The 24604-nt window shown below is 46.1% G+C and overlaps 3 protein-coding genes across 4 annotated transcripts in view; 2 read left to right on the top strand and 1 right to left on the bottom strand.

Annotated features, from left to right (window-relative positions):
- dgkza (diacylglycerol kinase, zeta a) overlaps positions 1-1341 on the top strand; it is a 19504-nt gene extending 18163 nt beyond the window's left edge. Inside the window, exon 17 of the mRNA XM_047042352.1 lies at positions 1305-1341. Within this exon, the coding sequence (XP_046898308.1) occupies positions 1305-1341 (37 nt within the window). The remainder of the gene's footprint in view (positions 1-1304) is intronic.
- A 3613-nt stretch (positions 1342-4954) lies between these two features.
- On the bottom strand, positions 4955-5984 carry LOC124482028 (apidaecins type 73-like). Its single transcript, XM_047042351.1, has 2 exons — positions 5838-5984; positions 4955-5737 (listed from the first exon to the last, which is right to left on the bottom strand). The coding sequence occupies exons 1-2, from the start codon at positions 5982-5984 to the stop codon at positions 4955-4957; spliced, it is 930 nt and encodes a 309-aa protein (XP_046898307.1).
- A 6716-nt stretch (positions 5985-12700) lies between these two features.
- Positions 12701-24420, top strand: dync1li2 (dynein, cytoplasmic 1, light intermediate chain 2). Of its 2 annotated transcripts, none has more exons than XM_047042467.1 (13): positions 12701-12830; positions 13520-13593; positions 13826-13942; positions 14372-14602; positions 17161-17327; positions 18375-18468; positions 18779-18914; positions 19033-19144; positions 19457-19516; positions 19770-19814; positions 19933-20047; positions 20286-20420; positions 21253-24420. In XM_047042467.1, the coding sequence occupies exons 1-13, from the start codon at positions 12736-12738 to the stop codon at positions 21363-21365; spliced, it is 1494 nt and encodes a 497-aa protein (XP_046898423.1). In that variant the 5' UTR covers positions 12701-12735; the 3' UTR covers positions 21366-24420. The 2 variants fall into 2 exon arrangements, with proteins under 2 accessions (XP_046898423.1, XP_046898425.1); XM_047042469.1 differs by having other exon boundaries at positions 12702-12830; positions 21258-21360.
- Positions 24421-24604: the final 184 nt, after the last annotated feature.

Below are 24604 nucleotides of genomic sequence, written 5' to 3'. Positions count from 1 at the left end.
GATGAAAACTGAAAGAGAGGCTGATGGGCACAAAGTCAGGGAGGGAGAGAAAAAAGAGAGACAGAGAGGGTTAAAGAGAGAGGGTGAGGGTGAAAAGAGAAAGAAAGAGGCCGTGAAAGAGAGAGTGAAAGAGAGAGAGGGTGAAAGAGAGGATGGAAGGAACAAGTTATTGACTACTGAGAGGCTGGTGGCTGGGTGTTCCTGGAGCTCTAGGTCACCTGCTAGGATGAAGGTGACTGCATATTTTTAATCTTTAATCTAAAACACACACAGACACACACACAAACGCTTTCCAGTCCCTGTTCATTTGTGCAGTGCCTTCATACATAACTCAAAATTAACCCTACTCAGAATTGGAGGATTAAAACAATGCATTTTACTACTAAACACATTTGATACTCCCTTCTGCAGAGAAAGATAGCTGTGGCTTCTGTTCTTTCTTAACTTAATGGCCTGGAATGATTGAGTGTCAGATCATGCAATACTATCTCTCTCTCTCCCTCTCTCTCTCTCTCTCTCTCTCTCCCTCTCCCTCCCTCCCTCCCTCCCTCCCTCCCTCCCTCCCTCCCTCCCTCCCTCCCTCCCTCCCTCTCTCTTTCCCTCTCCCTCTCCCTCTCTCTCTCTCTCTCTCTCTCTCTCTCCTGTGCTGAAGGAGAGAGGGGGTTGGGCAGTTTGACAAAGGCTGGATCCATTGTCCATTCAGACTCCAGTGATCAGCACTCTAAAGAGGAACCACACACTTAAACATGCACACACCCACACACCCACACACACACACACATACATGCATGTACACACACACACACACACACAACCCTGCTTCCCTGTACACACTAGTCTGGTCTGCTTCAAAGTGCATGCTCAGCACAGCACAGTCAGGGGTGGGGTGGGGTATCTAGAGAGAATAAAGAAAAAGAGAGGAGAGGAGCGAGGGAGAGAAAGGATAGAGCAGCAGAGGTGTGTATTACAACAAGAAGAGAGATTAAGGGAGATGGAAAGAGGAAGTCAGATAGAGAAATAGAGAGATAGTGAAAGAGATTTTGTGTAGGAAGTCATGGTTAAAGAGAGGGGATCTTGTGCGCTCAGTAGCCATTAGGCTACCCTCCTGGATCAATACCCCACACCCATCTCCTTCATTCTCCACCCCCACTCCTCCCCTCTCCGCTCCTCTCCTCCCTTTGTCCTCCCACCCTCCCCCTTCACCCCTTCACCCCTTCACCCTCTTTTCCACCCACACTCCTCCCCTTCTCCACCCTTCTCCATACCCTCACCTCTCCTCCTAATGGTCTGCTTTCCACACACAGACACAGCATGAGGACAGAGGTGCAGATGGAGAAGTAGGGATAGGGGGCGGAGACAAGGAGGAGACAGAGACAGAGTGTGTGCTGTTAAGTAGCAAAATATTGCAGATTTTCTCTAGAAGGTGGTCAACATATCAGGGTGTGAGGGGGAGCAGTTGGTGTGGGGTGGGTGGGGGGACCACGGGGTTGTAGGTTTCATTGAGGATGTTGGTTTACTCAACTTCCTTTTTTCCTCTCTTACTTTTGGTTTATTTCTCAGTTTTTGCTCTCTCTCTCTCTCTCTCTCTCTCTCTCTCTCTCTCTCTCTCTCTCTCTCTCTCTCTCTGCTGGACACTTCCTGAATATAAGCACTTTGCGGGACAATGCTTTATTTGACCATATATTAAGTACAATATACTTAACTGTTTAACTGACTGTAGCTGGTCCTACACAACACACACACAGACAATATACCAGGCTTTGGATGGAGGACACGTTCCTCTCTGTGTTTCTTTCCTCAAGGCTCCAGTGAAGAGCAGCTAAAGCAACACAAGGGAACAGGAAGTGGGTTTCAGCTGTGTAATGAGGTGGCAGTATGGTGGCACCAGGCCTGTGCCAGGCACAGAGCCACCCTATAGAAGGATAGAGGGCATAGTGTTGTTGTTGCCAGGCGACAGGGGCCATAAGGTTGGTGTTGCCAGGCAATATAGCTAAGCACCAAAACTATGCAATGGGTAGTAGACAGGCTATACATCTATGCAGGGAGATTCTCTTGAAAAGGAGAAAGAGAAGGAGAGAGAGAAAAAAGGGAATGAAAAGGAAAACATGGAAAAGAAAAGCAAAGACAGCGAGAGAGAAAAAGGTGCATGTGTTAAGCAGCTTCCCCCGAAGAAAAGTTGTCATATCGAAATATTTTGGTGAACTATCCCTTTAACAACAACTGGGTCTCTTTATGTTCAATCCGCCCCTTTCTGAGCTGTCCCATTGGCTGTAGGTACAGACAAACAGGCAGTTGTTTAATATCTGATGCGGTGAGTTTCCTGGCCCTGGTTGCATAAGCGTAGGGTTTTAGAGGTTGTTTCTGCCTTCCTCCCCCTTCAAAGGATGCATTGAGTGGAGGTTATTCAGGGGAGAGGGTAACCCTCAGGACCAGTGTAAAGTTTTTAGAAGCCTCAACGTAAAGAGAGTTCTGTTTTCAGCAACCTGTAGAATGTTCTGTAGGGGAGAAAACAACATTTGAATAAAACAGACTGAGCCAACTTCTCAGTGAGAGAATGGGAATTCATGTTTAGAGTCTCCATAAACAGCAGTAGTGACCCTGACCTGACACATACACACCACTCCCCGCAACACCACGAGGCTGCTCTGTTGACTACCTCACATTCATCTACTTTGGAAACGTCTGACAAAAAGAGAGAGAAAAAGAGAGAGAGAGAGAGGGGGGGGGGGGGGTTGGTCTCTCTCTCTTTCTTTCTCTCTCTGTCTCTCTCTCTCTCTCTCTCTCTCTCTCTCTCTCTCTCTCTCTCTCTCTCTCTCTCTCTCTGTCACTCTCCCTCTGTCTATCACTCTCTCCCATCCCCTGGCCGCCAGGGCCCTTTCTTATTAGATGGGGAAAATGGGACTGGGTATTATATCACTTAGGACAATACTATGACAAACCACACACACACACACACACTAAAATGCCAACCGCAACACAAATCATTTTACTCCTTCTCGCTAATGCATGTGCTTTGGCGCCTATATGGGAAGTATTGCCTCTCGCCTGTGTGTGTGAAAGTGTGTGTGTGTGTTTGTGTGAGAGTGTCATAGTATGGTCCTGAGTGGTATTATACCCAGTCCCATTTTCTTTTGCTCACTTCTCCTATGGTTGTCCTTTCTTCCTCTGGGTTGCATCAGGACTTTTTCTTCTCTCTCTTTAGCTCTCTCTCTCCCCCTTTCATCTCAACCCCCATCCCCCATTCGCATCCCTGCCTCCTGCTAGAATCCCAGCCCCTTCCCCCATCCCTTCACCTCTCCTTCCTCCGTCTGTAAACTGTGTGGAGAGTGTTCTGCTGCTGGGAGCTGGATGAGATAGGAGCCGGTGCTGGTGTAACAGGCAACAGTGTGTGTGGGGGGGGGAGTGCGTCAAATATAACCTCCAATATCCCAAGATCCTGTGTATGGGGAAATCGTCTGTTGAGCACAGAAAAAAATAAATGGAAGGAAGGAAGGATGGAAGGAAGGACAGACAGATGAACGCCCGACGGGTGGAAGGAAGGACGGATGATTTATGTAGAGTTGAACAGTCTTTATTCTCGGCAACCATCAGATAAACATTCCTCACAGTTTGCAAAGTATTTAAAAGGCCAAAACATTTCATCTAGGACTTTTCTTATAGTTATTGACAGGATATGATCAATTCTAAATTAGATTATATACTATGGAATGCTATTCCAATAAACCATTAATTATCATCAGGCTCAGGCTCAGACACAGACAAGACTATTATTCTTTTCATACTTTCCAAAGTTAAAGTCCAGGCTGTTTCATTCTGCTGTCCAGAGGCTTCTGTCTCCACTCTTACATCTCATCTATCTCTTCATGAATCCAACTTGTAACCTACAGGCTGCCCCTTAGAAACAGGGTGGGAGTCACATTAATCCCATCTTCCCTCTAAATATTGCACTCTCTCTCTCTCTCTCTCTCTCTTTCTCTATCTCTCTCTTTCTTTCTTTCTCTCTCTTTCTCTCTCTCTCTCTTTCTTTCTTTCTTTCTCTTTCTTTCTTTCTTTCTTTCTTTCTTTCTCTCTCTCTCTCTCTCTCTCTCTCTCTCTCTCTCTCTCTCTCTCTCTCTCTCTCTCTCTCTCTCTCTCTCTCTCTCTCTCTGTGTCTCACACATTCTTTCTCCTTGAGTGGTTTGTGTTGTGTACATTTTTGGTTAACCAGAATGCTTCCATAGCCTGAGTCCTCAGAGCGTATGTTGCAGTGTCGGATCTTCAGCGCCTGTAGAGATGAGGAGGGATAGTCCTGTGGCTTCTCCTCAGACTAGGTCCACTGCCTGGCTGGCTGAAGTGCTGAGAGACTCCAAAATGCCTTCCGGGGCCTTAGGGGCCCCTCCTGACAGGGACAGCTCCTTTTTCAGTTCACAGTCACTCTGGAAGACCACCTCCTCTGCCTGAGCCAAGCCCCCTTTTGCAGACTCTGCCTCTCCATTCACACTTTCCACTTCCCCGTTCTCCAACTTGGCCTCCATTACTTCAGCTACAGGCTCTGGTAATTGGGTCACAGGTTCTGGGGCCTCAGCCTGGACCTCAACTGTAGCTACAGGCTCTGGTGCAGCAGCCTCAGCCTGGACCTCAACTGTAGCTACAGGCTCTGGTGCAGGGGCCTCAGGTGCTGGGACCTCAGGTGCTGGGACCTCAGTAGAGATCTCGATGGAAGAGGCTGATTCAGAGATGACTATCTCTGGGATGGATTCTGCCTCGGTGGGGGCCTCTGGGGCAAGCTTCTCAGCTGAGACCTCTGCTGCTGCTGGGACCTCAGAAGATGCACTAACAGGCTCAGGCTCAGCTGCAGGTTCTGGTTCAGGTTCTGCTGGTGCAGCCTCTACCGCTGGGGCCACCTCTTCTTCAGCCACAGGCTCTGGCGCAGGTGAAGAAACATCCATTGTGACCTCAGGCTCAGTAACAGTCTCTAGTTCTGGCTCTGGGGCAGCAGGTTCTGTGGGAGTGAGCTCTGGAGAAGGCGCTTCTGGCTCCTCAGGGACCTCTGATGCAGTAGGCTCTGGCTCATCCACTGCAGGGGCAGGTTCCTCTGGGGCATCAGCAGGGGAAGGTTCTTCTGGGGCAGCAGCGGAGGCCAGTTCCTCTGGGGCAGCGGGTTCCTCTGGGGCAGCGGCAGGAGCCGGTTCCTCTGGGGCAGCAGGTTCCTCTGGGGCAGCTGCAGGGGCCGGTTCCTCTGGTTCAGCTGCAGGGGCCACTTCCTCTGGGGCAGCTGCAGGGGCCGGTTCCTCTGGTTCAGCTGCAGGGGCCACTTCCTCTGGGGCAGCTGCAGGGGCCGGTTCCTCTGGGGCAGCAGGTTCCTCTGGGGCAGCAGGTTCCTCTGGGGCAGCTGCAGGGGCCGGTTCCTCTGGTTCAGCTGCAGGGGCCACTTCCTCTGGGGCAGCTGCAGGGGCCGGTTCCTCTGGGGCAGCAGGTTCCTCTGGGGCAGCTGCAGGGGCCGGTTCCTCTGCGGCAGCTGCAGGGGCCGGTATCTCTGGTTCAGCTGCAGGGGCCGGTTCCTCTGGTTCAGCTGCAGGGGCGGGTTCCTCTGGGGCAGCTGCAGGGGCGGGTTCCTCTGGGGCAGCTGCAGGGGCCGGTTCCTCTGGGGCAGCTGCAGGGGCCGGTTCCTCTGGGGCGGCCTCAGGTTCTGCAGTGCCCTTCTCTGCAGGTGCAGGTTCCGCCGGCTCCTCCCCTCCGGTGACAGCTTCCTGTACAGCTGTCACAGCTTCTTGTGCGGCCTCCTGCACTGCCGCAACCGCCGACACCACCGCCGACTCAACCGCTGTGGCCGCAACTGTAGCCGCCTCCTCAGTCACCTCAGCAATGGGTGCCGGGGCTGCATTCACCACGGCAGCCTTGACGGACTCCACGGCACTGACCGCTGCCGCTGTAATGTCATCTTTCTTATCCTTTGGGTCGCTGACATCATATCCCTTCTTCTTCTTGCTCAGCTTGCCTCCCATACCGACTCCTGGGGAGCGATGAATAATAGCAGGGTTAGGAACAACTCTAGTCTAGTACCAGACTAGAATAATCTGCTATAAGTGTAGTACCAGTCTAGTGTCTTACACAGGAGAGCAGCTAGGGGTGACAGAAAGAGAGAGAGAGGGTGAGCTTCTGACGTCATTTAGACGTATCAGACCTGTTAAACCAGCCTGGTCACCTACAGAGTTATTCACAATAGGCTTCATGTGAGTGTTCAGTCAATACGAACTTGGACCCTGATAATGCTTCTGTGCTCTGGATCTGGTTAGTTGAAAGATTTACATAAGACCTAGAGAAGGTGTGGATAAGATTGTGTTGTTACACTCCACACAAGCTTAATTTACGCGTTCTGTTAGTGTCACTGGAGTCACATTCACACAAGACTATATGGTCACACATATGGTCATTAACATACACACACACTCGCACAAACAGACAGACATACACACATAAGTGGTCTAAGCCTCCAAACGTAGGGGGATTGGTTGTCAGAGAGGCATTTTAGTACAATCACTCACTCCCATCTAGGTTGAAAGTATATTGTATTGGTGAACAAAACTCTGCCAGAAGCAAAAAATAAATCAGCATCACATTGTATGCATTTTGTATCCCAAAGCCATTTGGGTACCAAGGTCATTCACTTCTCACTCATTCACTCATTGACTTCTCACTCATTCACTGACTCCCTTACTCATTCACTCACCAACTCACAGATTGGTGCATTCCACCAACTGTTGGAATGCAACTGTTTTGTAGCATTTCCAAGGAAGGGACCATTTTGACAGAGAAACTTCCCACAGAGGCCAGAGAACTGGAACTTCTGTTTCGACAGAGGCCTATATAGGTGTAACTGTGTCTTAGAGCATAATAGTCCTAACGTGTCACTTCTCTGTCAAATATTTACGGTTGCAGATACAGTAAGAGTCAACAATGAAACACAGTTTGATACGATACAATGATTGTAGTAATCCTCATGGTCTTTCTGCGTGAATAAGAATACATGTTTGGACTGCCTCAAGACAGGTTACTTAACAGTTTGATCTACAAAATCTATTACCGCGCCATCTGTCAAGAAAGAGAGGATTCAGCAACAGCACTGACCGTTCTCTATCTGGATGTCATCACACCGTTAACGGGGGAGGGGGCGGTGTGTGAATAGAACTGCAGCAAACGGGCTCTTAGGCGGATCCTCCAGACCCTAACAGGCAACAGTAGCGATTGGCATGGATGTCCTCGTGGTAATACTGATTTTGGCAACTAGGGTGTCCTTCACTGCAGACTGGTACTCCGTTATACTGCAGCGTCACTTTTTCTAGCCAATTACCTTGCTTCCTCCAGCGGCTTGAGCTTCATTAATTCAATCCTCTTGTTTGACGCGGAGGAAATGTGCACCCACAGGAAAATAAACTGTAGCCTAAAAAATTATTCTCGTGATTTCATTGAACAAAACAACAATAGACTAGGCAACATAATGAGGCGAAATGTTTCTCTGCCTCTCACGGTTTATGTAAAGAAGAACCCATTAGCAGGTTTCCACGGGATCAATGACCGTAGGTGCAGAAACTCATCACCGCACGAGATCAGTGGATAACCGAAACATTCGTGTGTTTTGTGTAAAACTCAAGAAAGTATGGGCAGTAGAGTTGCTCGTGTTTGAAGCCGAGTGTAATAGAGCTTTTACCAATATAATGGGATCAGTTGCGTGTGCGCTGAGCTTGAAGCTGAAACCCCCAGCTGTGATTTTAACCTTCAGTAACGTTTCGACAACTTATAACAGGATAGGCTACTGGTGGGATCTGCTGCTGATGTAAAATATAAAACAAGTTGGTGTAACAGGTCAGTAATCACAGTTTAGGCACCAAGACTCATCTCCACCCCAACCTGATTTTAGCTACCACCTACCCCCCGCTGCCTCCCACAGTTTTTCTTCTCTTTTTTCGTCATTTTTATACTGCTCACCAAAATAACAATACGCTTTTTACAGTATTCTTATTTGCAAACGTCTGCCTCGATGCTTTGGCCATTTGACAGTTGAACCTCATTTGATTTATTAGCGGACTGCGGTTCTGGCAACGAGTCCGCAACACTAGTCCTGTGGTAGCTGATACCTCTCTTTTTTCCACATTTTAGCCTAACCGCTTGTAATTAGTTATATGCGTTTTAGTGCATTTCTATTTTAAAGATTGTTAGTGTTAAATTCAAGCCCAACATGTTTTTGATTTATTTATCAACAATTAGGCCAGTTTCGTCCACGTTCCTCTATAAAATTTTTAAAGACAAATGTGACTGACTCCACTTTCCCAACTGTTATCCGTAAAAAATTTGACCGGTGACTGGAATGGAAAGTTTACTAACCTGGATATCTGCCTTGAACCCGCACAGAAGGAGATTGGGATATTGTTTATTCCCGTGTAAGACCGAGCAGCAACTAACAATAGAATGAAAGTTCGCGATTGACAGCTGCTTTAAATCCTCTGCGCTCCCTGAGGTACAATCACGGACTGGGCTGTTCCTGAGAGTGTCTCCAAACGCTGTAAGACATCTGTCGCTATCACAGCCTGCCCTACCCAGCCGACTCAATCTATAGCCTCCCAACCCCTAACCCCTCCTCCCAGACCACCATCTCTCGATACACACTTCTCTAGATTGTATGGGTTTAATTCCTTCATCACATTAACTTCTTATTTAAATGTACATTGCCTCAACCCTGTCCTTGGGAATTTTCTTGATTAATATGCCAATGGAGCTTGATAAGAGAGTGGGTATGACTCCCCCACTCCCACCCCCCCTCCCTCCAGTGGCTTTACTGACTGAAGAACATAGAGGGGTCTTTTACCAAGCTTGGTGACTTCGAGAGGAACGTTTAACATTACATGAAATTACGCAACACTGATTTTGTTAGTTGGGACTGTTAGCTCACTAAATTTGTACTAGATTAGTACTCCCAAGTTCACTATGGTAACAATGCACTATAGAATCAGAGAATGGAAGTGGGCCACATGTCCACCAAAATTAGCAATAGGTGGTGATAAATTGTTTGCCTTAGTTACACAACTTTCCACCTTTACTCTATAGGTCTGACTGGTGACCACCCTCTCGTAGCCTCAAGCCCGGGAACATAGTGTCTGATCCGGGTGTTCTATACACTCCTAGTGTACCCTACACACTGTCCTATACACAATTTCCTATACTTAGTGTCCTATACATTGTCCTGAACACTGGTGTCCTAAACACAAGTGTCCTATTATACCTAATGCCATACACACTGCCCTCTACACTGGTGTCCTATACGCAGATGTCCTACACACTATCCTATGCACTAGTGTCCTATATTCGGTGTCCTTCACTTCTAGTGCCCTGTACACAGTGTTAAAGGAACAAGCTCCAGGCGTTAGTAATTGCTTTCAAGGGCAGGAGGGCAGAAAGGTCATTTTCAATATGAGTTTCCATCTTAACCGTCTAGGCGTGTGTCACCTTGGTGCCATTTGCCTGCTATGTGTTAATGTTGGGGCTGTGCTTTAATGAGATTCTGAACATGGAGGCATGCCTAGCTGACCAGACATGTGACCTCAAACCTGTATTTCTGTAGCAAAGAAGTACTCTCCAGGCTGATTTTTTCCCCCAAGACTTTAGTGTTGGGTCCAGGTCTGACATCTGACAAACTCTGTATTCTGTGTGACTACAGAGTTGTGTCACATTCAAGTGAATGGACAAGGTTTCATTTATTATATGTACATATTAGTCGACTGAGAGAGGAGGGATTGACGGGTTACAACTAAGCAGCTAAAATTGAGTGTTTAATTCCATGCATGCCCTATCCAATCCTGCCATCTTTGTATCTTATTGACAAGGGTTCCTGGGGAATTTGGGAGTGAAAATGATTCAGAAACCTTAGCCTGAATTTGTGACCACAGAAGCACAATTTCTGAGAAGCATGGCAAATTACACCGTCTGTTAGTTAATATGTTGATTCTTAGTAGTACCACCATGTTATATAACACATCATTGAATGGTTCAAAAGTGAAGAAAAAAAGCAGAGCCTTGACTAAAGTTATATATTTTATACGCAAAGCTGTAAGTTTTATGATTTGAAAGTTCCCTACCCAATGTTTGGCTCTTTAAAAACAGCATATGCAATCAATCATTAGTTTCCTTTGACGCTCTAAAATGATTACCGTGTGGACAGCCCCCCCCTGTGTTACAACTATGAAAGTGCATCACCTTGCACAGCATGCAACCATATGAATGTATGGATAAATGATTGTACAAACATAATTATATATTTCTGTTGGATTGAAACTGAATAACTTTTGACTAAACTAGTATCAGGTGTTTACTGATGGGCAGAAAAAAAGCAAGAGGAACATGCTCTGAGGAGAAGAAGGGTACGCTTGCAGGCTGAAATAGTTTGCCACTCCAAAGATGTAAAGCCTGTGCTCAAGATCAACATTTGAAAATAAATACTGAAGATATCACTTCTCATCAATGCAGGAGAATAAATAAGTAAGTGCAAATGCAATGCACTTGTCCGCATTGCATTGCAGATGTGTTTTGTGTTGCTTGACGGGCAGTAAGCAATTAACTGTAGCTCTGCTGAGGAAGAGTCTTGTTTCTCTTAAGCATTGGTACTAAAGTGAGAAGGATATTCTCCTGTTGTTGTTCTGTGGAGTCCTTGGTACAGTGAGGATGGGGGGAAGGTCAGGTTTCACATGACTCAGATCCTGGCATACTCTCATGGGTATCACCAGCCCCAGCCCTGGTTTCAGCCCCGGCCCCGGCTTCAGCCCCAGCCTCACCCTTAGCACCAGCTACAGCACTCAGGCTCAGCCCTGACCTCCCAGCCCCAGACTCCTAGCACCAGCTCCAGTCCTAGCCACAGGTCCAGTCTCCAAAGCTCCCGGCCTCCCAGCCACAGTCTCAGACTCCCTTCTGTCAAGTGTATTCCCCTGCCATTTCAACAGTAATTTATGACTCTTATCTCCCTCTGCCTGACATCTGCAGTAATGTATATTGCCTGCAGGGATGACAAGATTTAGTTATTGATTGGTGTCCTTCTGGTTTGAACTGGTTGAAAGCAGTACTGAGTGACCTGACGATTATTAAGTAAATTACATGCATTTGTGAAGGTTGTCAGATGTCTTGTGTATGTGTGCTTATATGATGCGACCATAACACACATTGAGTGGCACTGATGACTCTGATTGAGGACCTAATTACATTTGAACACAGTTACAAATTATTATGCCTAGTTGCCAACATAGTTACAAACCCATTGTAAAGCAAACTGACAAATGAGAATTATTTTTGTAAACACACAAGCTACACAGTTAATTAAAACGTGTAACATTGTGGCTAGAACTATTGATAAAATGCCATTTAACTATAGGATTATGACGTGATGTATCAAAGTGGAAAATAAAATAATAAATTGGCTACAAAAATTAACACAAACAGAAACTTTTACTGGAAGTCACACAAATCATCCTAAATCACTTCTTCTGTCTGTTCTCTGTCGTACTCCTTGTTTTGTAATTCTTAGAAAATCTTTATTTTGTGATTCTTAGAAAATCCCTCGGAGACACTGAAACACACGATCTTCTACGCACACCTGGTTGTTATCCATTGAATCCAAATTGGGAGCAGTGGTGCAGCTCATTGCAGCAGAGGAGTGCGTGTGAATGTGTTTTTGCGGAAGCATGTTCTCGTATTTATTAGCAGATTCATATTACAATAAAAAGTGGGGGAGATAATAAAAAATACAATATCTACAATACGGGATATTTCAAAGCTTTTAATTGGAGATTGTATTTAAATGATGACAATTTTAAACGTAAATTGGAGGTAAATACTTTATAGTTATGTTTAAATTTAAGGGATTTTGCTCTCTACATTGGAGGAACCATGTTCCTTTCACCCGCTATACCTCCCCATTACGCCACCAGGGGGCGCTCCTGTCTAATGATCCTATTTATTCTCTTCGGATTTCAACTGATGCACAGTCAGCGCTCCCTTTCACATTCGTGGCCAAGAGTGTTGGGGCCAGACTAGCAAAAGTGAATCTGGACCAGTCGTTAGGAGACAATGCACAATACAAAACCGCTCGGAAGGATGACATCATTCAAGCCAACGCGTTCTGTGCTTTCAGCAATGATGCCTGACCAGAATTGTTAAAATAACCTATTCAAAATTGCTTATATTATATTTTTAGTTGGCATGACATTTTCTGTTATGGCAATTTTGTATTTCATAAAATACATTCAAGTCAGTATAGGGTAGGGTTCACAATAGGTACACTCGATTTATTACACGAATGTCTACTGATAAAACGAGTTAAGCGATCATATTTGAAAAACAAAATTGTATTATAGTATCTTACACTTATCGCTGTGAGTTTGCTAACTACTATATGATTGTATGTTCAGTAAAATAAAAAATGCATAGATACACGTGTCGCTGTAAATATAGCATACGTTTAATATCTACATGGAAACCTACTCCAAACATTTCATTACAAGACAAGTAGGCCTGGTATAGCTTTGTAGGAATGTGAACAAGTGACATTTGCAATACGGAATACGGAATATCAAATAGAGTCGTGCCTTTGTGTAAGCCTGATGAGCCCCACACTGTTCACCGCCGGCATGTCTTGTGCTAAAATCGTGTCGACTTTATAGATACGAGGTCCTAGGGCGCCCAAACAGCGCCTCTCCCTTTGTGGTTAGAGAGAAGATGGCTCCCGTTCTGGAGAAAAAGCTGCTGGGCGCAGCCGGAGCAGGCGATACCATGGAGAATAACAACGAAGACGAGGAAGGACAAAACCTATGGCAAGTTGAAGTACTTCTGAATAGCCACGCGTGTGCCATTTTATTCCAGGAAAACCTACTAACGGTCAAATTCAATCTGCTTTGTCACTGCCGGTTGGTCCTCAAAACCGGCCCGGGATGCCAAAACAGCCAGAAAACTAGGCTGGCTAGCTGCTACAGTAGCAAGCTAGCTTAGCTAACTGACAGTTAGCAGTAATTTCTATATGACTTTAAGGCATTACATTTCCATATTTCAGTGGTTGTCAGCGTTTTCTAAATATAATCAGTAATAAACCCATATCAATGGCAAAAGGTGGCTATGCAGAGATTGCTGTGCTCCTTGTCTAGCTAGCTTGCTAAGTAGCAAGCGAGTTAACCTACTTCGCTAGTTGCAACGGACCCCAGAATGCAGGGAGTGTTCGGCAAGCTAGTGGTGTTTAGAAATGAGCTACGGTAACACTATTAGCCTACCGAGTAATGGTTTGCTACTTCTAGTTTTAGCTAACCTCATCTTGACAGTATACAAGCAGATGTTGTCAACTCGGTTTCAGTCTAGTTATCTACCTTAGGTACTGTAACCATCGGACACCTGTCAAATTGACGTAAAATGCTTGATAGCTGTCTTTGTAATTTACCAGACATCAAAAGGATGTTGGTAGCTTGCAAAGTTAGCCAGATAGCTAAAATAATAACCTATCTTCTTCACCCAGGACTTCCATTCTTAGTGAGGTTTCAACACGTTCAAGTTCAAAGTTGCCATCCGGGAAAAATATATTGATATTTGGTAAGTAGAGATTGCATGCTTGCTGAAGGCGTTACAATATTTCGGTCTTAAATGATGTTCGTTAATAAATAAAACAGGCAAAGGGACTAGACGTGGTAGACATAGGCTTGTAATACTTGGCCGAAACAATGTCTATTTTTATGGAAGACCAGTGATTGTGATGGAGGTCTGCTTGGTTGTTGACTGTTTTACGTTTTGAGTCTGAAAGCTGTGTGCTTGCCCCTCTGTTCAGGAGAGGATGGCTCAGGGAAGACAACTCTTATGGGAAAGCTTCAAGGAGCAGACCACAACAAAAAAGGCAGAGGGCTGGAATACCTTTACTTAAATGTCCACGACGAAGACAGAGATGGTGAGCTCTCTTCACATCTTCTCCTTCACGTTTACCCTCTTATCTGTTCTTCCATTCTTGTTCTCTTGTCCTCTTATCTAACTCCCACAGTTCATCTTCTTATTCTTTCACTACTTCTGTAACTCCTAATCCTCTCATCTCTGCTACCCTCCTCTTTTCATATTCTCATCCCCTTTACTTTAACCCTCCTTTAAGGAATCACTAGCCGTTTTGGGAGGCTGAAGTACTGTTCCTGTGTATTCATTAAAGTAGCTGTAAGGCTGAGGAACACCAGGATCCTTGTGTGTCTGCTATTATAATAACAGTTAATTGACCTATCATCCTGTTGCCCTTAGAAAAGATATGTTTTAATTGCATATACAAGAAAACAAAATGTGTATTTGATCAAATCTTACATTGTGGTTGTTCTAATTAATTCCCACCATGCAGACCTGACGCGTTGTAACGTGTGGATCCTAGACGGGGACCTCTACCACAAAGGCTTGCTCAAGTTTGCCGTGTCAGCCGAGTCGCTAGGAGACAGCCTGGCAGTGTTCGTGGCAGACATGTCTCATCCATGGAGCATCATGGAGTCTCTGCAGAAGTGGGCCAGTGTGCTGAGAGACCACCTGGACAAGCTGAAAATTCCCCCAGAGGAGATGAGGGAGATGGAACAGAAAAGTGAGTCTTAAATGTGGTAGCTCATCTGGGTGTGGATGTTGTAGTTAAGGGTATTTCTTGATTACAGTGTGTCTTGGTGTGTTGTGGTGATGCGGACAGGCCACAAGGTGCAACACTGATCCCAGGTCAGAAAAGGTTGATACTTCCTTGGCTAACAGCAGGCTTATGTTACAGGTTATCCACATTTATAGTCTGTCTGCAGGCTGCTAGTACAACAGTTCACCTATTGTCATCTCATGTCATATAGCACAGCCACTCTCTGCTTTGTCATCCTGAAATCATAACACAAAATGCCTACATGGATGACATCACCTTTTGTGAGACAACCATATATGCTGTAGCTCACTAGCCTGCCAGTAGAATAGGCTTAATAGTGTTAGTGCTGCTCTGCCAGCATCCCACCAAAAGATACCAGAGGAGATAACTTTATATAACAAGCAGATAGGCTTTGATTGTGATGGAACGAGCGCACCCCACAGCAACCGAGCTCCGCATGATCTTACACATCATTTTCTGGGTCATCAGCAAGGCATCAGCTGTGTGTTGGAGGCCGGAGGCTAGAGGTTGGAGACCGCAGGCAGAAGATTAGTGGCTAGAGGTTAAGAATTAGAGGCTGGAGACTAGAGGCTAGGGGACATGGACCAGCGGCTGCTAGCTTCAAGTGACTGGTACCATCACATTTTGATTGTATGTCCATAGTTAGTATCTAATCTTCAATGCTGTGAAGATGCAGACTTATGTTGGGCAGTCTACAGACTCTAGGGCTGGTGCTGATGTAATGAAGCGCTTCAGTTGTCCGCCTCAGTTGAACAGCTTTAGCTTTGGGGGGGTTAGCTTCTGTGTTTTAGGTTTACTCTGGAAATGTTTTCGAATTGACGAGAGATAGAGTATTGCTTACCAGGCTACATGTCTGAAGTAGGAGAGGGTGAATTGGGTAAAAAGACCAGACCACAAAACTTCTCACTAACTGACACGACTGAAGTATGAAAGAGGAAGGAGCTAAGCTGAGCTGGTCCGCACATTTAACTGAGGTGCAACATGACTGAGTTCAGAGGGCAGGTTGTGTTTTGTTGTGCGTGTTAACCAGGCCTGCTCACCATTCTGAGCCAGGCATTCCCACTCTCCTTGCCAGTCCAGCAGCTTGGTTGATAGCTGATTTGCCCCACCACGGAGCCAGCTCTGTAGCTTAGCACACCGGTCTGGAATCCAGACAACATGTCAGTTATCCTGTCAGCACAGAACATGGCACTCTAGTGAGACACATCCTGTGTGTGTGTGTGTGTGTGTGTGTGTGTGTGCAAGCACCGGTCAAGACAGTGTTACAGCAGTGTTGCATCATCATGGTTCTCCAACTCTGACAAGTCAGTGTTAGCAGGGAAGGGGCTGGGTGTCTGGCAGCCGGAGACCTCTGAACACTGGAGCTGCATCTGCTTAGTGGAGCTGTCCGGCATCCAAACACAGAATCAGGAGTTACCGTGTATGGTTAACCTCAGAGTCCTATTGGTTATGGGCTACAGATGTGAAGTGAAAGCAGCAGAACTAGTTGATAGCCCCGTAAAGTGATTGGGCCCCACCCTTGTTTGTGAAGCAGACGTGTCAGTGGGCAAAGTCGAGCTAGGGAGAGACTCAAGCTGTGACAGCAGCTGGTCCAGCCTGGGTCAGATTGGTGTGTCTCGGAGGAGGAGGAGCAACAGGAGAAGGTGGTTGTGGGCAAAGCAGGCGGAATTCTAGGTGTGTTCGGTCACAACAATCATGTTGCCTCATACAGTCCCATAGCTGCTAACTTAGCAGGAAGGCTTGTCAGACTGTTGTCAGACTGTTGTGCTGGCTTATGCAACTATTATAGACTGCATTGTAACTTCCCTCCTGTAGAGGGAGCCTACAAAGCCAGCTGGGAAATCAGGGGTCATTGAAAGACTGGGTGGAACTCTAGCACTGCTGGATTTTGCCCTGCCTGCCTCAGCCTGCCTGCTTCAGCCTGTCTGCCTCAGCCTTTCTGCCCCTCCTGCCCTGCCCTGCCCTCTAGTTCTAACGGTTCCAGCCTAGACCCAGCCTCCCCTCCCTACCGCTCAACCTTGGATGTCCTGTTTTCTGCTTCTTTCATTCCCCTTCGAGTAGGGAAGAAGGGTGAGATGAGGAAGTCAACCTGACTGTGTGTGTCATCGTTACTGAATTCCTCAGGTTCCTGAGGAAGTGTGTGTGTGTGTCTCCCCTCACCCCTTAACACACACAGGCTTACACACAAAGCACTCTGATCTGCAGGCCAGTCTCTGGTGTCTCATTCTGTTCTGGTTCAGTAGTAGCCTGATGCCTGGCAACAGTGTGTGCTATAGTTGGGCGTATTTCCATTTCAGTTGAGAACACAAAGTAAAAGAAGTTGCTTTTGATGCAAAAATCTATTTTATCAAAGTACCCAATGAAATGATTGCTTACATTTGTGTGCGTGTATGTGTGTTGTATTGACCTTTGTTGTGTTGTGATAACCTTTGCTGTTGTGTTTGTGATTCTAAGTGGTGGTGGTGATGTTGAAGGTTGCTGCTGTTGTGTTTGTATTCCAGTGGTAAAGGCCTTCCAGGAGTACTCTGAGCCCGAGGACGCCAACCCCTCCTCTCCACAGAGACGCGCCTTGCCACCAGGGGGCGACGACGAGGGCGTGGTGCTGCCGCTGGGAGACAACACTCTGACGCACAACCTAGGCATCCCAGTGCTTGTTGTCTGCACCAAGGTAATGTACCCGCCATCTCAATGTGATGTGGCTATATTGATCTGATCAGTTCCTAGCTGGTTAACATGGGTTTAGGGAGTCTGGTGTGATGCAGTCTCTAGTCCTTGGTCCTGGTCCTGTTTGGGCCTTGAGGCAGTGTCCTTTATGAAAGCTCGCCATTATGTTGCGCCCTCTGGCTAATATTTGGTGTGGAGGAACACAGTGTTGCCATCATCCCAGTTTCACATGTTCTGCGTGACCAGGGGAGGCTGAAAGAGGCCTGTTGTTCTTGTGTTCTGTCTGTCCTGGAGGGCAGGGGGTGCTGGGATGCACCTCCTTAAAAATAAGGTCACTCTAATTAGCTCTGTGTCCTTTTCTCTTTTTAAATGAAGAATGATGCTTTTAGTATTCCAAAGGGTTCCGCTAAGCTACTACTACTATGGCCTAGATGTTACAAAACATCTACATAACTTGAGATGTTATAAGCGTACTAAAAACAGTTATAGAGTACTAAACTATTATACTTAGTTGATTGGAGAGAGCTTAGTTTAATGGAGTGTGACTGGTGAATTGGCATGCAGGTGGCTATTAATATTAGATGGCTTGTGGCTGTATATCTAACCAGATCTCATGACAGTCTTGGCTAAACTCACGCATAGGCTCTGAACTTCAGCTGGGGACTGGGATAGTCTAGATTTCCATCTAGTGGTTGCTATGGGGAAGTGCTTCTATGTGTGTCAGTGAAAAGGAGGCAGGGGGTGTGGCCTGCGAGCCTTTTCCTTCCTACGGTGAGAGAGAAAAGAGGAAGTGAGGGCGGGCTTCTAGAGGAGCTCCATGGAGAGCTGTGTGGGAGGAGCCAGACGAGGAGGAGCTGCTGTTGCTGCTCGTCATGTTGATGTCCCCCAGGAGAGAAATGCCCTGCATTCTTCACTCTAAGCTCAGCAACAAAAAAAAGTCAACTCTTTTTTCTTTTTTTTGTCTGTGCCCCTGTTTGTCTCTCTCTGTCCTTTTATCTGACCCCCCCCCCCCCCCCCCCCCCCCCTTCTGTCACTCTCTTTTTGCCTTCAGTGTGATGCGGTCAGTGTCTTAGAGAAAGAGCATGACTTCAGAGAGGAGCAGTTTGACTTCATCCAGTCTCACATCCGGCGGTTCTGCTTACAGTGTATCCTTCACCCTCCTTTCCCTCACATCCCCTGTCCCCCTTCTACATATTTAATAGATGTGATGTGATGCAACTCCAAATAAGCCTTTGCCTTTCAAACCGGCCCTCAAAATGTAGTTGTCAACAATGGTAAAATACCCTTGTCAAACGTTTTGAATCACTCAGTCACTCACAAACCCTAAACCTAACTCTTTAAATATGCCTGGTTAATTCTTGGTTGGTGGTGTGAAAGGGGTATCTTGTTGTGTGCTCCCTGTTCTGGATGTTTGAAGTGTTCCAGGTGTGTCTTCCTTAATACCCCACCTCCCAGACGGAGCAGGGCTCATCTACACCTCAGTCAAGGAGGAGAAGAACCTGGACCTCCTCTATAAATACATGGTCCACAAGCTCTACGACTTCCAGTTCTCCACCCCAGCCTTAGTAGTGGAGAAAGATGCAGTCTTCATGTGAGTCCAGAATTCTGCCCAACATATGCTTTTAACACAGAGATGCGATTCAGATTATTCTTCATGTTGCTCTATGGTTATGTTTCCAACGGCAACACACCTGCCCTTCTCTCTGTAGTCCATCTGGCTGGGACAATGAGAAGAAGATTGGTATTCTGCATGAAAACTTCTCCACAGTTCAACCTGAGGATCCCTTTGAGGACTTTATTGTGAAGCCTCCTGTTAGGAAGGTAAGACAAGGAGAACGAGTGGAGGAGACACACACACAAACACACACACAAGATACATTGCACCTGCATCTCTGTGGTGAAGCTGTGGAGATGGCTCCCCTGTAGAAACCACATCTGCAGCGCTTGTCGACAACGTTGACTTTGCCTTGTGGGCGTTCAGTTGAGTGTGGCTCCGCACCTGCCTGCTCAGGCCACACTAGTCCCTCTGTCTGCCTTCTCTCCTGTCCTTAATGAGTTGTCTCACACCTATGTTCTGTTGTTTGTTTTGCTTCAACAAGGATACATTCTGGGTGTGCTTGTGTTCTGTTCTAGTTGGTCCACGACAAGGAGGTGAATGCAGAGGACGAGCAGGTGTTCTTGATGAAGCAACAGGTTGGTTGTCGTGGTTACGTCCTCTTGTAATGAATCCAATATTCCATCTTTCTCACCATTTTCTGGAGCCCGTACATTGTGACCACTAGATGGCGCAAGGTTTACAAAGAGCACTCCTAGTGTTTCGGATGCCATCTATAGGCCCTGTCCACTTCTTTCACTATGCTCCGTCAGATGCCAGTTACAGCCATTAGAACATTTGAACTTAGATAGGTTATGCTTCATGACATATTCCTGTGTTTTTCTCTTAAAGTCTCTACTAGCCAAGCAGCCAGCCACACCAACCAGAGGAGCCTCAGTAAGTCTGACATCATCATAGAATGTCAGTGTTTTCTTTGTGCATGTATATGTGGTGCTGAAATGGATTGGATGTGAAAGCAGATAACTTGGACAACTCTTCCATCTACCCCCTCCAGGAATCTCCAGGACGGACAGCCTCCAGTTCCCCCCGGCCCAGTGGCCGAGCCCCCACCAACGTGGCCAGCGTCTCCCCCATGACGGCCGTCAAGAAGCCTGACCCCAACATGAAGGGTAAGGAGCCCCTCTCACTCTCGTTAGGCTGGCCCCTGTTATCGTTTCATTTAGGCCTCATTATTTTACAATGTAGGCCTTGATATTGGATGATTTAATGTTCGGCCTGATATAGCATTTTTTTTTTGTGTATGGCCCCAACGTTTGCCACATTTTTGTGAAATAGATGTAATTGGCTGTGGGTGTGTCGTTGACTTGATGCTGACACTTGACACTGTGTGCGTGTGCGGGCCTTCAGGAGCAGCAGCCAATGAGGGCGTCCTGGCCAACTTCTTCAACAGCCTGCTGAGCAAGAAGACGGGATCCCCCGGTAGTCCAGGCAGCGCCACAGGCTCCCCAGGCACACCGGTCCAAACCTCAGCCAAGAAAACAGGTAGGGCTGGCTCCTAGTGGTGCAGGCTGCAACACTATCTCTCCTCCAGGTGGGACTTTGGTTCCCATCTCCGCCAGTTGATGATGTCCCTGTGAGTGGAGGGGAAAGAGAGCAGGTCCCAGAAGAGGTGGGGCCATCCTGCCCCTCGACCATTGATCCTAGGCGGAGCTGGTGAAAGGCCTGTATGCTGCATGGAACCCCCCCAGTCTGTGAAAATCACCATGTGACATCACAGAATGACCCCAGCTGGCTCGCGCTGCATTTCAGTGCTGCATCTTCCCTCTGAACACCTGTTGCTTGAACAGCATGCATTTATATTAACCCCCATTCCGTCATGTTTTCATATGAGCCTTAACACTGTGTTCATATGTTCATCTTAACACAACATGACAGGAACAGATGAATGAGCTCACAGTCCATTCGGATCTCATTAGAGTATAGAAGGAATGTGGAACTGGGGAACTGGAGCAAACTGTTGTTCTTATGGGACTGATACAATTGATAGTCAAATTGAATATGTAAATATGAGATAAAGATAATGAAGCAGTTCTACCTTTGCCTCAAACACTCATCCTCTCCATGTCCTGTCATATGTATCTGTCCAGGCCCTGTTTACCATGTCAACCATCAGAAGATTCTTTATAGGCTGTGCATGTGCAAAACCATAGCGATGTGCCAGTGACTGCATGGCATGGAACCATCTCACAATCTATCTTCCCTCAACTGTGCCTGCTTCTGAATGAAAGTCTGTCAACTGACTGCCAGGTTGTCCCACACTGGCCCCACAGACGCTACAGGAGATTACTCTGTTTTTATTTCTATTTTTTCCAAGGGCAGAAGCCGGGTTTGACTGACGTCCAGGCCGAGCTGGACAGGATGACTCGCAGACCGGACGCCATGGTAACAGCGGACAACACCCCCCCTCCCACGGAGAACGAGGCCTGAGGCAACAGCAGCCACATCGTCCACTGCTAGGCCCTCCGGAACACCACACGCATAAAGACAACACTCTCAAGACCCAACTCCTAACGTTTATATCAGTCAGCAAGCGGGAGGAGGGGGGGGCTTTGCCAAATTGGGTTTGAGATGCTATGGAATATACATTTGTGAGATGGCTAGGGGAGAGAGGGAGAAAAAGATGGAGAGAAAGAAAAGAGATGTTGAAGACATAGCTGTGTTTATATCCTTGTTTCTTCAATTTGGAAAGGTTTTTTTGCAAGGGGGATGTCAAGTTTTGGTCATGTGCACACTCCCTGCTAGCAATCCACCCCACCCCCCACCCCACCCCCCACCGCAGTGTGTAAAGGGCTGCCATGGGGTCTCGTTCAGATCATTGTATGGAAGGAAATCGGTTGCGATTATAAGATTTAATTGTAAGCCTAAATATGTATTAGTTCAAAAACTATGAAAATACTTGCAAGCTTATGTAGTATGTACAAAAAGGTAGATCCAATACTGATGTATTTATATGACAATTCCTTTCTTTTCTATACTCCTCCTGCATCGCCTACCGGTTTCCATGCCTACGCTGAGCTACATGTTAACCTGTAAAATGCCACTGATGCCCTGACACTAATGACAGTCAACATGGCAGCCAGTAACCCACCAAGGTTCTGTAAATAGAAGCTAAATTGCAATTCAAGCTTTTGGTCAAATTTTGTGCAAAATGCTGTAATTGAAGAAGAAGAAGAAGAAGAAGAAAAAATGGATGACGTTAACGGTTTAATTAGAATTGGCAGGAGTTGAGTTAGCAGCAGAGGCTGCTCTGCATTTTGGCTTGAGGCGTATGCGAGTGATTGTGTGTGTTTGAGGGTGTGTATGTCTGCTTAGGGAGGGGTTGGGCAGCATCTTTCCTACTATTACTCCCAAGTGCCTGGCACAGCTGGTTGCTTGTGTCCCAGTATAAGTGCTTGTGTGCGTCTGGAGGGAAAGCACTGTAGCACAAACAGTCTAAAGGTTTGGTCCTGTTCTGTCATTTAAAGTAATTTATTTTTGTTTTATTATTATTTCTTTTTTTCTTTTGTAATACAAGCCTGTGGTCTTTTCATAATGTTTCAAATGAAATGTTCTTTTTTTCTGTGGCCTAGATAACGTTCATAGGAGCAAAAGATGATGCCTTTACCGTGTTTGAAACCATCAAGGTTTCTTGTACCCCCCCAGACCAACACAGACGAGCCTCTGACCTCTTACTCCAGCGGCCAATCAGAGATCAATGGAACTATGTAGACATGACATTTTTAAGTCCTGTCCTTTTTTTGTCCACCTCTCATACTCTAGTTAGACATGTTTTTATGTATGTACCGACTGTGGCTCGTCAGATGAAACATTCCCCCGCATCTCTGTGGTGAAGCTGTGGAGATGGTTCCCCTGTAGAAACCACATCTGCAGCGCTTGTCGACAACGTTGACTTTGCCTTGTGGGCGTTCAGTTGAGTGTGGCTCCGCACCTGCCTGCTCAGGCCACACTAGTCCCTCTGTCTGCCTTCTCTCCTGTCCTTAATGAGTTGTCTCACACCTATGGTCTGTTGTTTTTGTTTTTTTTGCTTCAACAATATTATCCACTGTGTATGTGACTGTATCATATCAGATTATCTGTAAAATTGCTAAAGTAATGTATGTTATGATTCTTAATGACCATAATTCTAATCTTGATGGAATAACTGCAGGTGATTGGTTCTCGTCAGTCCCCTAGGTCTTCCTTATTCTTTTGCTGTCAGGTTTCTCCACTGTCACGTTGATTTTAATGACCTTAGAAAGAAGGAAAACAAACAAACAAAAAAGGAGCAGCTACTGGACTTGCCATTTAAAAAGCACCAACAGCTTAAAAACTGCAGATGATAGGCACCAGTAACCAAAGATGCAGAGCAGTGGTGTTCAGTCATAGTTCGAGGGGAATCCCGGCCCATCTACCTTAGGCCTGGCTACTGCAGCAGGACCTTGTCTCTGTTTTCTATCTTTGTTGCTCTGTAAGGGAAAAACCACAAGATCACAAGAACCCTTTTCACTCTGCAGTGACAGTTTGGTCTGGCAGTAGTTTGAAAAGGGTTCATTTTGTTTTGCATGAACTAATATGTTGTGAAATGCTTAGGTTGTTATAGAACCACTCTGGAATTGTATTCTGCTGGAGATAGGTGCTTGTCACTGCTCTCCTCTTGGGTCAGAGATTAGGAAACTGAAGCACAATCTGGGACAGCTAAAAGGGGGTTTCATTGGGTGAATTAAGCACTTTTGAACAGGGAGGTTGAACAGCCCTTATGTAACCTTACACCTTCCTTACTTTCTGCCTGCTTATTACCTAAACAGTATGTCAAAAATGACATACTGTAACATTAACAATGTAATTACTTACCCATGAGTTGACTAGTTTATAGTCCTCATGGTCAGTCTCCTGACCAAGCATATCTATCTTTCTTCTATCCAGAGAAGTTATAACAGGGCACCCTATATTTTCATGTGCTGGTCATTCAGCGCTCTAGTTTTAGTCTGGGTTGATTTTTCTGTGTAAAGAACGGATGAACCAGAATCCAGAACAGCTGATTGGTTGTATCCCAGTTCACAGGGCAGCCACATTGCTATATGGCCGTTTCTTTGGCCAAGACCATTAAAATACGACCAGATGTGTTACTGCCCTTGCTGAAATAAATAATTCGCTACAGCGAGGAAAATAAGTTTTAGGCAGTTTGAGTTTCAATTTGCACTACTTTTTATAATACGATTTACCCTCTCCCTAAGATTAGTAACAAAGCCTGTAACATTAAATTCAACCATCAGTTGATAGGCCGCTCTTCATTCTAGGACTAATTGTCTTGTTGCAACATACCCACGCTAGACCGATACATCTTTATCTTCCAGGTAAACCCTAAGTACGACAGCCTGTGTGTACTGGTCAGGATAGTAGGAGAGACTGCAGCGCACTGCAATGTGGGAGCGCGCTTCTTGTGCCGACAAAGATAAGGAAACGTGACTGTATACCCTGGCTTCAATAAAACAAAGAATCCAGACCTTTGGTTAGCTTGTTTATTATGCGTGTATTTTTTGCTCAAATCGTTGTCATGGGCTAATATTGCAACCTGCTTTTCTGAGTGACACAACATTTGATGGAACCTAACCAGTTTCACAGGTAGCCTATAGCCCCTATTTGTACTCAAGGACAGAATAATTGGGTTTGTTAAAGGTACAATACTG

The sequence above is a fragment of the Hypomesus transpacificus genome, chromosome 19, assembly GCF_021917145.1.
Source record: "Hypomesus transpacificus isolate Combined female chromosome 19, fHypTra1, whole genome shotgun sequence".
In the NCBI taxonomy this organism is placed as follows: Eukaryota; Metazoa; Chordata; class Actinopteri; order Osmeriformes; family Osmeridae; genus Hypomesus; species Hypomesus transpacificus.
The sequence above is the reverse complement of the archived record's forward strand: the minus strand, read 5'-3'. Positions and strand labels throughout refer to the sequence as shown.

Bases quoted from the DNA above. Each gene is read 5' to 3' on its own strand.
- LOC124482028 (XM_047042351.1), bottom strand. From the start codon at position 5,984: ATGGGAGGCAAGCTGAGCAAGAAGAAGAAGGGATATGATGTCAGCGAC. The intron at 5,738-5,837 runs GTGACTGAGGAG...AAGCTGTGACAG, and splicing joins CCCCGGCACCCATTGCTGAG to CTGTACAGGAAGCTGTCACC.
- dync1li2 (XM_047042467.1), top strand. From the start codon at position 12,736: ATGGCTCCCGTTCTGGAGAAAAAGCTGCTGGGCGCAGCCGGAGCAGGC. The intron at 17,328-18,374 runs GTAATGTACCCG...TTTTGCCTTCAG, and splicing joins TGCTTGTTGTCTGCACCAAG to TGTGATGCGGTCAGTGTCTT. The intron at 18,469-18,778 runs GTATCCTTCACC...CCCACCTCCCAG, and splicing joins CCGGCGGTTCTGCTTACAGT to ACGGAGCAGGGCTCATCTAC.